The 16,077-nt window shown below is 41.3% G+C and overlaps 2 protein-coding genes across 7 annotated transcripts in view; both read left to right on the forward strand.

Annotated features, from left to right (window-relative positions):
• Nucleotides 1-4,825, forward strand: part of SPATA13 (spermatogenesis associated 13) — a 146,354-nt gene extending 141,529 nt beyond the window's left edge. For all 6 annotated transcript variants that reach the window (XM_048933638.1, XM_048933641.1, XM_048933639.1 and 3 more), the window contains one exon: nucleotides 888-4,825. In XM_048933638.1, the coding sequence (XP_048789595.1) occupies nucleotides 888-1,069 (182 nt within the window). In that variant the 3' untranslated portion in view covers nucleotides 1,070-4,825. The remainder of the gene's footprint in view (nucleotides 1-887) is intronic.
• Nucleotides 4,826-6,300: 1,475 nt separating this feature from the next.
• Nucleotides 6,301-15,944, forward strand: LOC125688111 (complement C1q and tumor necrosis factor-related protein 9A-like). Its single transcript, XM_048933704.1, has 4 exons — nucleotides 6,301-7,714; nucleotides 10,048-10,239; nucleotides 12,640-12,702; nucleotides 14,723-15,944. The coding sequence occupies exons 2-4, from the start codon at nucleotides 10,074-10,076 to the stop codon at nucleotides 15,514-15,516; spliced, it is 1,023 nt and encodes a 340-aa protein (XP_048789661.1). The 5' UTR covers nucleotides 6,301-7,714; nucleotides 10,048-10,073; the 3' UTR covers nucleotides 15,517-15,944.
• Nucleotides 15,945-16,077: the final 133 nt, after the last annotated feature.

Here is a 16,077-nt window from a genome sequence, read left to right on the forward strand (position 1 = left end):
TATTCTGACAATTTACTCTTCAGTAATTCTGTGCTTTCTATTGAAAAGTTTTTAATATGCTTTCTGCACGCCACATGTTGGTGAGCTCATAAATAGCATAGTCAGAATAGTTCCTTGCTGTCCTCTTTTGCTAATTACTTAGAAGTGCACAGTGAAGGAATAGAAACTTGTTTTTCTGGAAACTTTTTACTCTTTCCCTCTCAGAAATCGTGTGGTTTTGTCTTTTTCAGTCTTAATTTGAGTAAGTTTCTGAGTGTGTTGAGAAAATAAACAGAGCAAGTGGGAACAGACCAAGTCAGAATTTAGGAGTAAAGGAGTAAATTAATCTCTGTTCCCTGGGATTAATGCTATTTTAAAGCACTTTAGCAATCATGAGATATCTGTAAAACCGCTCTGGATTACCAGGGGAGTGGCTGAAAGTTGTGATCAGGAGATTCTGTTCAGAATATCCAGGTCCAAAGCCTAAGGATATTTGCCTGCAGAAATATTTTCCAAAATGAAGAAATATATTTTCATTGGTAGCGGCATTTTACTTAGTCTTATCTGGGGGTTGACTACATTAAAAGGTTCTACTTTTTTAAGCGTCTCCCCTTTGATATATGCAAATTTACCCATACCGATAATGTTGCCAGGCATTGTGAAATGGTTGCTTGTTTTTTGTACCAGTTATTTGTACTGGTGTTATTCTTAACACAAATAAGTGCAGCAATTAAAAGGTTGTGCATCAGAGAGGGTGACACCTAGTAGTGCTTTCATGTAATGTCATGGCAAAATAAATTCTGTCTTTACTGACTACCGGATCTGTCCCATGATGCCATGCTCAATTTTTCCCCTCACTGGTAACTCTGCTAGCTGTCTCATACTTCCTTCAACTCTTCCTGTTCCAGGTGTAAGCTATAATGGGTGTCCTGTGCCTCCTCTGCACCAGAGCTTGCATCCCATCCATCAGCGCCACATCACCGTGCCCACCAGCATCCCACAGCAGCAGGTCTTCGCCCTGGCAGAACCCAAGCGGAAGCCATCCCTCTTCTGGCATACCTTCAACAAACTCACCCCGTTCAAAAAGTGAAGGGCGCCAGCATGGAGGGAGACTTATTCCAAGGAAGGACCTTGGAGACCCAGTTAGGCGTATTTAAGCTCAGTGAATCTCCAGTTTTGGAGGAAAAACCGTGGGCTCCCTTGAGCCAGAAATAAAACTTTGTCTAGAAGAATAATGAAGTGGCTCAGCCCTGCTCTGAAGTAAATGTTGCCAAGTGTCAGCATTGCTAATGAAGAGCAGTTTCCTTTGGACAAAGACAGCTTACTGTTACTCTAAAGCAGCAGTATTTGATCTGTTTCTTAGTTATGCTGAAGTAATGATAGAACTGTGCAGGTCATTGTAACATTTCATTTTTCTTAATCTTACGCTGATGGCCAAATTTAGTACAGGGAGGGATTTTTCCTTAAGGGTATGTGAGCAAGGAGTCTTGGGGGAGTTTTCTCCTTTTGGAGAACCAAGCAGAGCTGCCCATTAAAATCAGGTGGATAACATGCCTAATCCTTCCTGTCTTTTTCTATTAAATTGCCAAGTGGCAGGAGAATGTCCCACAGGGCCTTACCATATTCCAGATTGGAACAGGGGAGTTTTATTCTGTCATATAGAAACATGAAGAGAGTGCAAAATGGACTACAAAGATGTGTGCATTTATTGCATACAAGTGGATACAAGAGGCGCCCAGGGCATCTCTGATTTCTTTCAGTCAGAGCAATATACTGCTTGCATGTATACTCTTCAGTATAGAGCTTTTATATCACTTCTTGTGCACTTCTTAGCCTGGGAGACGCTTCTTTATATTCCCAGTATGCTTATTTCTCTGTGAAAAAAGTTTTTTTTTTTTTTTAATGGAGATAATGTGAATGTACAATGTCAGAGGTGAGACAGTACGAGCTGACTGCTGACTGATGGCTATGCTACTTAGCCCACACACTTTGTACTCATGTAGCTTCACTTAGAAAATGGATGAATGGTAATGGAAATGTCTCCATTAAGTTCTCAGAACAGTCTGGATCCATGCTTCTTCTATACTGGAAATCAACAATGAGTTGTGACCAGATTTCTTCACAAAGAAAGAGAAGTCCTTACTGGAAGGGACAGAATAATTATGTGGATCAAAGATGGATTTCTGTCTCAGAGTCATTGGCCTGTGCTGGAAGGGGAAGGATCTGGCTGGAGAAAAGTCAGCTCTGGTCACATCCACAGGATGTGATCTGCATTGCTGTGAGTTGATCTGGAAGAACAACTTCTAAGTGCCACCAAGAAGAAACAGGATCTCACTATTTGCAGCACTGATCATTTCTACTCGCTAACTCACAAAGAATGGCAAGACTATTGGTAATATGGAAGGAAAAGAGGACTCCTTATGTTTCAGAACTGATTTGTTATGAATGTCTTTCAAATACTTTATCCTATGCTGCTGATTAGGGGCATTATCAAATGATAAGTGTAGATCCAAGAGTATTCTTTGACAGTGGATGCAATCACCTTTGTAATGAATCTGTAATATATGAAGAACAAACAATGGGCTAGAGGCCAGGCATCTTAATAACAATGTAAAAAAAGCCTTATTTTAAACATGTATTTGTTCCTACTGCTATTCTTACCTCTAACTTTCTACTTATCATCAGTGTTGAAGCCCACTACTCTGATGGTTTTATGTGGTAACTTTCTGCAACTTCTGCAAAGTGCAGGTTTGTAGTTTTGATTTTAAATGACATCTGTGACGACTGTACATTTCAAATGCCTTGTGTATATAGCTCAGCAATAATGCAAAGTCTGGTGATGCTCAGCCAAATTGTTCACTCCATAGTGAACTTCATTGCTTGTGCTTTTCTGTAGTGATAGAAGATGACCTGAAACAGTTAGGAACTGGAAATATGCACTGACATTTACAACAGCCCAGCTTAAAGACAGCGCACAAGAAGGACAGTGACAAAAGCTGGCTGGGTTCAGTTCTCGTGTTTAAAACAAGCTGTCTAAGAGATAATGTGGCATGCTCAATTTAAACTGATGAACTGACTTCCAAATGCCAGTGTAGATGCATGCCCTTCCACATAACTGAGCAACCCTTCTCTGCTTCTTACATACCCATTTTCACAGGTACATCCCATGTTCAGGCCTGCAAGCCAAAGCAGTGCACATATCATGGAAGCGGAGATATTTCGTATCCACATTTTGAAAGATTTGTTCCAGATGCAAACACATCTGAAGTTGGATTGCAGTTCAGATGCAGAAACTTTCCCAGAGTGACCTGGAGACATTGTGAGAGTTAGATTCACAATTTTGTCTTTGATGAAAAGATTTTGGGATGTATCTTCTGTCACATCAGTGCCCATAAAGGCTCCTCCCATGTAGTAGTGCTGGTGCCTTAGCCCTAACAATGAACAGAAATGTTTGTATGTGGTTTTGGATGCAGCAGGTTGTTTTGTTGTGTTTTGTTTTTTTCCCTTAAGAGAACTTTCAAAAAGAGAAAATGTTTCATGGTGCAAATTACTCAGGACAGTTTTATATATAGTGCCCTACTTGTAGATGTGTTTTATAATGTCCTCTGTGTCTTTCTTTGCAATCTTCAATAGCTGAAGAGGCTACCAACACTGTACTTTATTGGGTTATATATTTGTCAGTCAAAGAATGTGCTGGCTATACAGCAAGACTGATAAAATGTAAGGAGGCAGGCCAAATTTGAACTACACCATAATCTTTTAAATGAATTACGGTTAAACAAAAACACAATTACGTTATCCAACAAGTAAGGCAAATGTTTACTCGGGGATCAGTCTGATTTCAGAGTCTGTGGGGAAAAGAGCTGCTAATAAAATGTAAAATTTTCAGCTCTAGCATCTCTGTCCTTTAACAGAACATGAAAGTCTTGACTTTCCTGATGACAAAACTTACCTTCAGAAAGCTGTCTTTTCCACTCACTTTTGTTTGCTATAAGTTACTGTCAAATGCTCTAGGGCAACTACTAAGCATACTTGTGCCTCATTTAGCTAAAGCACAGCCAGAGCCTTCCTGATGGCCTGCTGAGCAGACAACCTCAGACTTTTTGCATGAGATGCAGTAAAATGTAATTGTCTTCAAATGTGTTCCCACTGAGTTAGGATAATGCCAAACCATAATTGCATCTAACTGGGAGCATTTGATGTATAAAATAATACGATTGTTTTACAAGTGGCTCTTGCCATGCTAAATTTCACATTGAGTTTTAGTGGTCGGTGTAGTGAAGGAGTTCAAAGACAGACTGCTTAAATGTTCTGCGTTTTAGCTGTCTTTTGAAAATAATTGGAGCAGAGTTTTGGAGCCAAAGGTCTTTAGCCATAACTAACACAGTACCTTTCCTCGACCGCCTTTCTGCTTTTTTTCTATATGTGGCATCAGTGTGTAGGAGATGCCTTCTGAACGATCTCTAATTTAAAACTATTTGTTGTAAATACTAGGGATGAACTTGCGTGTGTATTTTATTTTGACAAGTGTTTTGTAACATTTTATCTTACTTCGTGCATCTCACCATCTGTGTGCTGTTACATGTGCTGTAAATCAAGCGTCTTGGCTACAGAGCAGATGAGTTGGCTGTTGACGGCTGAAACACAATGTATAGGACTGCAGTGTCTTCATGTGTATTTGTTCTGAAGTAATTGCATTACAATGTTTGTTTACTCTTGGAACGTTGTCAAATGAATCTATTTTCTGGAAATAAGTACAAACTTCCATTCCCATTGTTTTCCTCTCGTTGTATGTGTTTTAATTAAATAATGTACAGCTGAAGTTCTTCAGCTGTGTCTTATAAAATTTTATTGTACAGTTTTAGAAGTGCTGGACTTCTTACATTGGCTACAAAATCTCTTCTGTTGTAGCAAGCGTTTTTCAGCTGTCCCATTTACTTTATTATTTTAAAGGAAAAAACATATCACACCATCTTCTGTTGGTTTCTAGTAACAACTTCAGTACTTCCCAGTACGAATTCATTTTAGCAGACTGCTGAACCCAGTTGTGGGGCTGAACTCTTCTTTGTTCATGCAGAAACCATCCTTATTAAGACCCCAGATATATGCATCCACTGTCATTGTACTTTACCTTGTCCTAGCAGCCTGTTCTCCAGTACCCTTGGAAGTAAGTGCAAATGCAGCTGCTCTATTAATAAAACTGTAGCAAACAGAGGGTGGTGATTTAAGTTCTGTGGTTTAGGTGAGGAGGTTTATGTTCTGTTTTCTTTGGAAAATACCCAAATCCCAGGAAAAGGATTCACCCAAAGGGCGTGCTGTGTAGATGTGTGTGGTTCAGCTTGCTGCCCTGGCTAGTGGAGAAAAGTCTTCTGTATCTCATCATTGTGACGCAGCAAGGGACCACATCTGAATGGCATGCACATGTCCTTCCTGCTCAAGGCCATGTTAAAAAATGGTTTCACCGAGACACAATAGCTTTGACAAAATAATCTGATTTCCTGAAATCTTTTCATGAAAAACATTTTGCTGAACTCAGAAGATAGCAAATTAGTTGGGCTTGCTGACTTATCCCTTTCCTTTCAATGTTCAATCTTTCATATCTAGTTCTTGGTTCACTTCAAAGCTGGCAATTTCCAGGCCTCCAAGTGCCACTGCTGGACAAGGTTTGTGTTGAACGCTCAGGGATCGAAGCAAAATACATAATGTGAGCACAGAGTGAGGCTGTGGATGGCTGAGAAACATACTTTCTGCAAACCGTGGAGTACAATGCCATGGTCAGTAGGCTTCCTGAAGAGGATGTCCCTCAGAAGTCTCTAACAACTGAAATCTGGCTATGGTGACCTCATTTGTGCACTTTATTTAACGTTTTGACATTCAGGCCCAATTCCGTAGGGAGTTGCTTAGCACTGTCTTTTAAGTTCTTCAAGAGCTGATCTATCAGGTGAAGCTTTTCGTTTTATGACTTTGGAGATACCCAGTCATACAGTTGGATATAAAATAACTATATTTCCCATGATCACTACTGTCATGTTCAGCCTTGACAAAGGTAATTATCAAAGTAATCAATCTAAAAAAACCATATATGCATTTCCTGCCACTCAGGTGCAGCATTGATAAGAATGAATGATGACCTTTTGCTTCTGCACAACTACTTCCGAGCCATCTTTTCTGTGACAAGGAATGCTAGAAAACAGCTGATGGAAACGTTTGTCCTTCTTGGTTCTGTGTTCAATAAAACCAACAAAAAGGCATCAAATTGGATTAATAGTGCTGGTCTAAGGGGTAAAGAGAAAAGCATAGTTTGTAGTCTCATTTCTTCACATTAGCATAGCAAATAGGTTAATTTGGCTGCAGAGGTGGGATTGTTCAGTCTGGAGAAGAGGAGGCTTAGTGGAGACCATACTGCTCTCTACAACTGCCAGAAGGGAGGTTGTAGGGAGGTGGGAGTCAGCCTCTTCTCTCATGCAAGCAGTGATAGGACTAGAAGGAATGGCCTCAAATTGCACCATGGGAGATTCAGGTTGGACATTAGGAAATACTACTTCTCCAGTAGAGTGGTCAGGCTGGAATAGGCTGCCAGGGAGGTGTTAGGGGAACATTCAGATGTTGTGTTGAGGAATACGGTTTAGTGAGAACTATAGGGTAGGTGGATGCTTGGGCTGGATGATCTTGTAGGTCTTTTCCAACCTTGGTGATTCAATGATTCTATGATTCAAGGAGAGCAGCTAATTGCTGCACAATGCACCTTTTCTCACCATAAAGCTTGTAATATTTTTTATTACCACGGGGTGGGGGTGAAGATCTTAGTGAAAACCATTCAATGCTCAGCTGTGCTCTGGCTTTTTTAAAAGGTTGTTCAATGGACAGACCAGGTTCGTCAGCTGTTTGCAGTGCAGGAACCACCCCGGACACAAGGTTTTCAATCACTTGCACAACCAGGGTGAACTGAGGCCACTTCTTATATCATTAACTCCTTTTACTAATGGTTTTCACCCTTCACTGTTCATGATCGGCATTTGTGGAGCTGACGATACACTGAGTTGCTTTCCTGCTAGTCCTCAGAGAGCAGCAGTTTCAGTAATGTCAGTAAGATGCACCGAAGCATCAAGTTATGGCTTCTTCAAATTTGGGTCATAAACTCAGAGGTGCTGTAACTATGACCGACCCTTCAAACAGCAATGGAGAGCTTGCTAACTACACGTGAAAAGCTCTGCCATTCAATTTCTTTACTTAACTCATCCTTGTTACTTCTTTTCCATAATCACCTAACATTGGTGATGTCACATTCACAGTTCTAATTTTGTTGTAATTTCTGTATTCTTTTTGTCCCTACTTCCATCACAAACTGCTAACTGACCTTTGTAAGTTTCCTTTGCTACAATAACGCCATGGGACCTGTGTTCTGTCCTACAAACTTAAATAACACATTTGTATAATGGAACAGGCATATCAAAGCTTTATGGATTCATCCTAACAATTTTATTTCACATAACCATGGCAAAAGCTGAAGTACAGAGCACTTCAGCTCACTATTGGAATTAACAGAGAGATTCCAGTTTAGCTCTGTTTTAATTATTGAACAGCTCTCAAAATGAAATCACTGACCTTTGAGAATTCAGTGACCAAACAAGTGCTTGTCCTCAAGACACATATCTGGAGCCTGCATTCCCTTACGGGAAGCTTTTATGTAATACTGAAAGATGCCCAAGAACATTGCAAGTACAAAGTGAATGAGGTAAGAGCAAAGATACGATATATACACTGCTGCTGCTGATGATGATATTGCTGTTGTGTGCTGAGAAGTGCGTGTAAGGGGATGAAATGCTTAGGCACAAAAGAATACCTTGAACAACTGGAAATGGAATTTTCTGTGGGAGGACAAGGACTGTCAGACTTCCTCATGGGGTAATTCATATGTTAACAGCATCCCATACAGCACTTCTTTCACTTTCCTGTAGACTTCTTTGACTACGGCAGCAAATGTTTATAGTTCGGAAATAGCAAAAGTTTGATGTATTTTCAACTCCCTTTGGTACAAACCAGCAGCAGATGAAGAGAGATTTTGCTGGTGTGTGACCAAACACCACTTTGTATGCTGCTGGCAAAGGCACCGCCAACAACATTTACATAACTGCTGCAAAACTGGGAATATTTTGGAAAACAGGAGGAAATATTAAAGGATGTGTTAGAAATGTGGGGCTATCCTACCCTACAAACTGAATGAATGTTTACATTGAATATTCCTACCAAGGTGCAATTGTTGTTAATGAGAATATATACAGGTGTCTCTCTGACATGGTCACTTGAAATGTCACAATCCTAGTTAGTATTTCAAAAGGAAACTGATCTTAGCCTTACATTCTTCTTCATGAAAGAAATAATTTAAAGTCAATTACATAAAATGTACTTATTCTGACTACCATTAACCTCCATAGGCTAAGCTTCTGTGCATTTGTTATTTAAAGATAATAGCATCAAATAAAATACTAATTTTGTTGCAACTATTTTTTGCAATTAATTTTGTTGCTATTTCATTTTTGTCCCTCTTTTTAACATCTTCCCACTGATTACTCTTGTAAAGAGTAATTGGCAAGTCCAATTCCTGTTCAGTGGACCTCTCTTCAAAGCCATAAAACAGCAAGGGCTCCCTAATGAAAGTGTGAAAATAAGCTGGATTTTATGAAGCACAGTTAAATGAGAGGGGGAGAACTAGACTAAAGATCTGCTTTTGCAAAAAAATTCTTATTTGATTCCTCACATCTTTGTCCTCATCTCACTCTGCTTCAGCTCTGACCCTTTGTGAGGTCATTCAACTTATTAACCCAGAAAAAGACTAACTGTGATAAAAGAGAAGAAACAACAACAGCAACAAATGCTATTGTTTTGTGCCAAGCTAAGGGATCGAATCACCTTAGCTCACCTCCTGCAGGCAGCTCGTGGGAGACGAGAGGTACAAACTTGTAGACATGAGGAGTCATGAAGAAATGTAGATGGGGAAGCCCTGTTTTTTCTCAGTTGCAAACTGCCTGACTGGCTCAGTTATATTATTTTTCCCTTAAGAAGCTGTTAGATAAATACTGGGTTATTAATGGCCAACATTATCTGATCTGGAGCCCTGAGAGAAGGGGTATGTTGACTTCAAACACATAGGGTACTGTTTTTATCAAGTCTTTCAGAATGGAAGGAGTGAGCTTGAAGCTGTAGACAGGCTTCTGTCAGGCAGCAGCAGCCATGAAGCAGCTCCTGTGTGAGTGCTGCTCTGGCTAGGGGAATGTAGAAATTACGACAGAGTGCCTGTGTGTTATATATAAGCTGAACAGCAGCTTAAAGGAACAGGACATTGTATGAATCCTTGTGTATGAGTGTAGGGTCACTACTCTTACTTGAATCAACCCCCCAGGGCTTGAAATCTTGCCTGTGACCTAGGCCTTAGGACAGCAACTACAGCACATTTCCTTGTGGACTTGCCAGACATTGGAATTTCGTTGGTCAGAGTAAATCAAATCACTGGAAGTGTGATGATCAATTCTGCTTTTTTATTATGATCTTGAAATACAGTTTAAGATCAACCATATTCACAAAATCTAGGCTTTGTCAGTACTCTGATGGTTTAAACAGAACAGTGGGAAACTCAGTGGGAGGTATTGAGCTGTTGGTTGCTGGCTAGATCCCAAGGACATGAGGGGTAGCCCTCAGCTTCCCCAGAGCTTTGGTGATTTTCAGCTGCTCACCATCTACCTGCATCAGTATCTCTACGGACAGTCCTTGCAGAGTTACTTCCACTGGTCACACTGTATAAGAAAACACGAGACAGAACCTATATGACAAAGGTATGTCTGATATTCCCATTCAATTATTATTGGAAATAAAGCCCAGTAGTGTCAAGGATGGTATTTACTGCTATATAGAGACCTGTAAATAAAACAAAACAAAACAATAGATATGTTGAAAAGCCCATTTCTTTTTCCTCCCTCCCCAACACTGTTTTGGGCTCACAAACTAAATGTGAGGAAAAAACCAATCACACAGACTTAAGTAAATGTACTCTTCCTTTCTTACATCTTTCAGCCAAGATCGTTCAACCTTTCTAAAGAATGAAAAGCTGGATTATACTGCTGGCTATTGCAGTCAGCACAGAAGAAGCACAAAAGCAGGATATCTGTACCCAAGCATATCCTGGCATTCCTGGCAATCCTGGGCACAATGGCATACCTGGTCGTGACGGACGTGATGGATCAAAAGGCGACAAGGGAGACACAGGTACTGTGCTCAACACAAAGAGTTGGAAGTACAAAATAGTTTGCTATTAGTTTCCCAAAGATGCCTGGCACCCTGCAGTAATAGATTAGTCCAGCTAGCCCTCAGAAAACATCTCAGGCTTCCATCACCTTCTGGTTTGAGGATGGAGATATGAGATAAGACCTAATGAAAGCAAAATAGAGATAATAGAGAGGTCAGGTCCAAGGGACAAAAACAGATTCAAAAATGAAAGCCTTTACTTTCTGTTTAGGGAATATTTTCAGGTCTGCTCAAGCATTTTGAAGCCAGTAAACATATTTCTGCATCTTTAAAATAGCAACTATACTTTCAGAAAAAAAAAATCAAGCTCAATTAAAAGAAAAAAAAAGTGTAAAAAGAAATGTGCAGAGGTAAGAAGACTTCTATTTAATACCAATATTTTACATTTGTAGGACTTGATTCAGAGTGTCCCTACTTGCTGTAACATAAGCACCATTACACTGAAGGGCAGGGAAGGACCTTATCTAAAAAACAGTGTAGGATTTATGCTTGCTGTAGTAGGCTGTAGTAGAGATTTGCATATAATACTGAAGACAGGAAACCTTCTCAGGCCGAAGACAGGAACTCCTGTGGTAATTTAAGCCTCAGGATAAGGCTGCCCTTCGCATCCATGCTGCATCATCAAGGCCAGGGATCCACCAGAGGATGAACTCGCAGACAAGGACTTACAACACTTCATCAGAAATGTCACAAGTCCAGAATGCGAAACACAGAACAAACACAAATCTGCTTCATATCTGCTCACAGATTTTGGTAGGAGAGCTTCCCCCAACAGGCTGTTGGTCAGGTCAGCAACTGTGTGGCATCACACAGTGGGCATCATGGCTTAATGCATAAACCTGTCATGAACAGTCCTATTGTGTGCACAAATCAATCCAGATTGAAACTGTGCTCATCAGATAAACCCTTCTGCCATCCTGATCTTGCAGATTGTGAATCACAGCTTTTGGTTGTTTTTTCTTCTTTTTTTTTTTTTTCAGTGTAGCACATAACCCAGTACGCAAAACAAACTGAGGTCAACAGTCTGCTAGAAATTAACTTGAAATATGCTACAATGTTTTACTGTGCCTTTTAAGCCAAAGGAAATGCCTGACCTAAATAGAGTTACTGGTGCAGTCACAACCCAGAAGCTAATGAATCACTTTCTTTGCCAGGAAAACCTGTGCCTCCACAGGAAGTGAGTGCTGCAATCAGTGCTGAAGGTGTAATTTGACTGCATTTCTTTGGTGGCAATAATGGTGCAGGCAGGAACCTCTGCTAGATCTTGTTGCCACCCCTTCACTCCCCTCTCCAGTACACCACAACTCTTTGTGTGCCTATACAATAAATTAGATCAGCTGAAAAATAAGCAGCACTTACAGTTTGGGTAAGAAAGTTACCTGCTGCTTACTGTCTGCTCTGAGCCACCGACAGTCACAAAAGCCACTAAGATGTCTTTTCTTTGGAGGCAGTTAATCACTGTTTCACTTTGAGGCTTTTTGTTAGGGTAAAGCTTTTTTTCTGAAAGTAGCTTCCTCACTCCTTTTCCTGCTGGTATCTTCCATGTCATCTTCCATGGATGAAGGCAATAAGAGGATGTCACGGAGTTGACCAGATCAATCTATGTCTGTGACAGGGGCGACAGGCCTCTGCCCTCCCCCCCCACCTCAGTCCCACAAAAATGGGAAGGAAGGAAGGGAGGAAAAGAGCAGCGGCAACAATCTATGGAGGAAAACTTATTTTACTATAATATCGGAATACAAGATAACACAATAGATACAATTTAATTGAAATTGAGATGAATAAATCAGACAAGGTGAGAGAGGGAGAGTTCCCGGGACCAAGTCAAACCTGAAAAAGCTTGGAACGGCTAGGAAAGCACCCTCCAGCACCCACTGCCAGGCAGCAAGAGAGCGCCCCCCCCACCCGGAAGGGCCAGATCCCGTGACTTCTGTAATGTACAGGGATAGGTACTTGGAATTGGGGCAGTGACACTTTAATGCCCCGTACACTACATGATGTTTTGATGTGGAATACTGAAACCCAAAAACAAAAAAAAAACCAAAAAAACCATAGAACCATGACAGAGGACAAGAGGTTTTCACCTCATTGATGTTGACCAGCATACTCCTCCACATACTTCAGTATCCCCCTTCTTTATGTTAAGAACTCTGTCTCAAAAAGGTGCTCTTCCCAAGCAGAGTTTCTGTTCTCCCAATGAGATAAAAGCCTCAGCAGTGGCATGCACCGGAAGTCAGGAATAAAATGACTACATTATTGTTTAGCCAAACTTGAAGAGGAATGATCAGAGAAGGATTCAAATCCCATTTTTTCTGGTACTACAGTTGTTTAATGAAGATCTGGTTTTTTCTTCTGTACCAGGGGAAGCAGGACTTCCTGGCACTCCAGGGAAAGATGGTGCAAATGGAGAAAAAGGACAAAAAGGTCAGAGCACTTCAATCTGTTAGTGGCCTGTGGGTTTATGAGCATTGGACATGCTATACACTCTAGCTGTAGCAATGTAATGTTAAAGTTTAACTCCTAGTGCACTACATGATGTTATGATGTGGAATACAATAACCAAAAATCATAAAACCATGGCAACCTTTTTTCAGAAGGGGTAGAGGCTGACAGTACAAGAGAGATTTGCTCCCTCCAATTATCCTGCTGCCTCTGATGCCATATAACTTATCTGCTCAGCCTATGACTTCACCTTTCCTACTGCTCATCCCTTTGTCAGCTGCTGAGGCAGACATCACATCTGTAGCTATCCAAGGAAACTGAAGCTCCCATAGGCATGTATGTACCTTCAGGCAAAGGTACTTCAAAAAGAATTACAAAAGACATGAATTGTACACCTGAAAATACAGTAGATCCTGTTATTCAATAAGATCAATCAGGTGGGTCCCTTCCAATTTGGGTTTAATTGGGATAATTCCATGATTCTAATCTCCTGCACCTTTTCCATGCCTCTGTGTAATCACACCTCATGCAAACAGCCCAGAGTTAAGCCAGCATCTTCAGCAGTATTTTAAAATATATGCCCATGAGGCATTAGCCCCAGCATCCTGGCTTAAAGCAGCCCCCAGCGACCACAGGACAAGAGTTGCCATGCATTCTATAAAACCAGCATCTCACCTCAGATCCCATTTCCCATATTCTTGTGATGCTTTTCCTATCTCATCACAGCAACCACAAACTTTTCCATAATCCCAACAGCCCAAGCCATGAAGGTCTAGAAAATGGCTACACCACATGCTTAGCCAAACTACACACATCTAGAAAGTCTCCTGATGATCTGTGAATAAAAGCAAGCAATGAGACATCGTGCAAGTTGGAACACAAATTCAGAAACTTGGTGATGCTGGACTTATGCACCTTTTGGAGTAACCGTGCATAGACAATTTATATTTCCAAAAGCATTGAAATCTGCCAAATACTGCACCCAGGTTCTCCAAAATCCTTAGGATAATTCTGAAATACACCATGGAATATGCACTGCATGGGAGTAATTACAGGCTGCTCTACAGCTCTCAGACATTTCCTCAGTCTACTAGAAGGAAGGAGAGGGAGACATGAAAACATAAATGTTAAGCATTACAGAGCTATCTTCTCTTCCCATGTCAGTGGCCTGTTGGATCTGTTGTGCTTTTTTTCCAAGAGGCTAACCACAGAATTTCATGGTTTTACTTCGTTGCTGCTGCCAAATACTCTCAACTCTGAGCTGAGAACTGTAAAGTTCACATTTTACATACAGTATTATTCCCAATACCAAAAGCCACAAGCTTTCACACAGAAATGATCAGACTCTGGCTTTGATTGATTGAGTGTATGGACATTATGGCATCTTCTAGCACTTACGTCTATCAGTTGCTAATGTGCCCTTCAAAATATAAGGCTTTTCTCTGCAAAACTTTGTACAGATGGATTTTCAAAAGCTTTGAGATTCATTCCAAGTGTGAATGAAGAATAAATGGAGCATGTGAAAGCAAATACCAATACAGAAAGCTTTTAGTTGCAATTCAACAGCAATCTAGGTAACCCAAACAAAGTCCCATCATGTAGGAACTATATAAACTCATGGCAAGTAAGATCTGTGTGTTGCTCAAGTAGTAGATTCTCTGACGAAATTGCAAACTGTCTTCCTCACATATAGCAAAGGCTGAGAACATGGGTCTGAACAGATGCTGTTTGTACATGAGATGATCTGAGCTGTCAGTGCTATCAGCAGCCTGTAGACTAATCACACCTTCCTCTCTTTGAGCTTATTTTTGTTGCTTTCAGCAAAGGCCCCTGTCTTCTATTGTAATAGCAGGCTTTTCTGTTTTATTCTGAACTCACTTGTATGAAACACTGTACATGTGGTGAGCACGGTATATATAGTGGTGACATACACATACATTTGTGTGCTGAAACTCATGTTTTGACTCACTAATCCACTGGACCTTTTGGTTTTCCCACTTAGGAGCCAATGGAACTGTTGAAGAGAAGGGGAACAAAGGAGATAAAGGAGAAAGAGGACGACCTGGGAAACTAGGACCAAAAGGAATTATAGGGTCAGTGGGTTACAAAGGTCAGAAGGGAGAGCTGGGACTGCAAGGACAAAAGGGGTTAAAAGGAGACATTGGGCCCATAGGTCCAAAAGGGACAAAGGGTGAAATCGGACATCCTGGAATAATTGGTTTGCCAGGGCCAGTTGGCCCCATTGGTAATCCGGGTCCTAAAGGTAATACTGGAGATCTGGGGCCACCAGGCAGTCCGGGAATTCAGGGGGAGAGAGGCTTGAAAGGAGACAGAGGAGACAAGGGAAACACAGGTGCCCCAGCAGTTTTGCCAAGGAGTGCTTTCAGTGTAGGCCTTACAGCTGCCACCAAGTTCCCTCCCCACAGTCACCCAATCAAGTTCGACAAGGTGCTTTATAATGGCCTAAATGACTATAACCCAGTTACCGGCAAATTCACCTGCAAATTCTCTGGTGTTTACTATTTCACCTACCATATCACTGTCTACTCGAGGAATGTCCGAGTAGCTCTAGTCAAAAACGGGATCAAGATGTTGCACACCATGGATGGATACCAGGGTGCTGAGGACCAGGCGTCGGGAGCTGCCATCCTTCAGCTACGGGCAGGAGATGAGGTGTGGCTGCAGGCTCACCGAGGAGAGAGCTTCAACGGGCTGTTTGCAGATGCTGATGATGATACCACCTTCACAGGGTTCCTCCTGTTCAGCACCTCTGAGATGCCGGAACTCACAGCATGAAGCCACGCTGTTAATCTGTGACTTGAGTGGATTGTTGTCTGATTTCTGCTCACCCAAATCTTACTGTTCAAAGTGGTGGAGGTTCTTTATGAAACTCAGAATCATAGAGTGGCCTGGGTTGTAAATGACTACAGTGATCATTTATTTCCAACCCCCCTGCTATATGCAGGGTTGTCAACCACCAGACCGGGCTGCCCAGAGCCACATCCAGCCTGCAAGCAAACTCGATGCTGGTTTACTTAGTACTTTTCCTTGCTTTTCTTTCTTTTCTTTTTTTTTTTTTTTTAGAGATTAATCCTTATTTTATTTCCTGTCTCATGTTTTGTTTGTTCTATCCATTAATGCCATATGCCTGTGTCCCTCAGTACACCCCAATAAAGTTTCCGCTGGCCAATTCCATCTGAATATAGCAGAAAACAAAACAGTTCTCATGCCCATCTGTTGAAACACGGATCGAGACGACAGAAACAGCATAAATGTAAAGAGCGTTGAACTCCTCCTTGACCCAGTCGGGCGTCCTAAGCCGCTCTCCTCAGCTCCAACGCACGGCCGCGGGGAGGC

Source organism: Lagopus muta, chromosome 1 (genome assembly GCF_023343835.1).
Source record: "Lagopus muta isolate bLagMut1 chromosome 1, bLagMut1 primary, whole genome shotgun sequence".
Lineage (NCBI taxonomy): Eukaryota > Metazoa > Chordata > Aves > Galliformes > Phasianidae > Lagopus > Lagopus muta.

Excerpts from the sequence above, each read along its gene's own strand:
- LOC125688111 (XM_048933704.1), top strand. The coding sequence starts at position 10,074 with ATGAAAAGCTGGATTATACTGCTGGCTATTGCAGTCAGCACAGAAGAA. Across the intron at positions 10,240-12,639 it reads AGGCGACAAGGGAGACACAG|GGGAAGCAGGACTTCCTGGC; the intron begins GTACTGTGCTCA and ends CTTCTGTACCAG. Across the intron at positions 12,703-14,722 it reads TGGAGAAAAAGGACAAAAAG|GAGCCAATGGAACTGTTGAA; the intron begins GTCAGAGCACTT and ends TTTCCCACTTAG.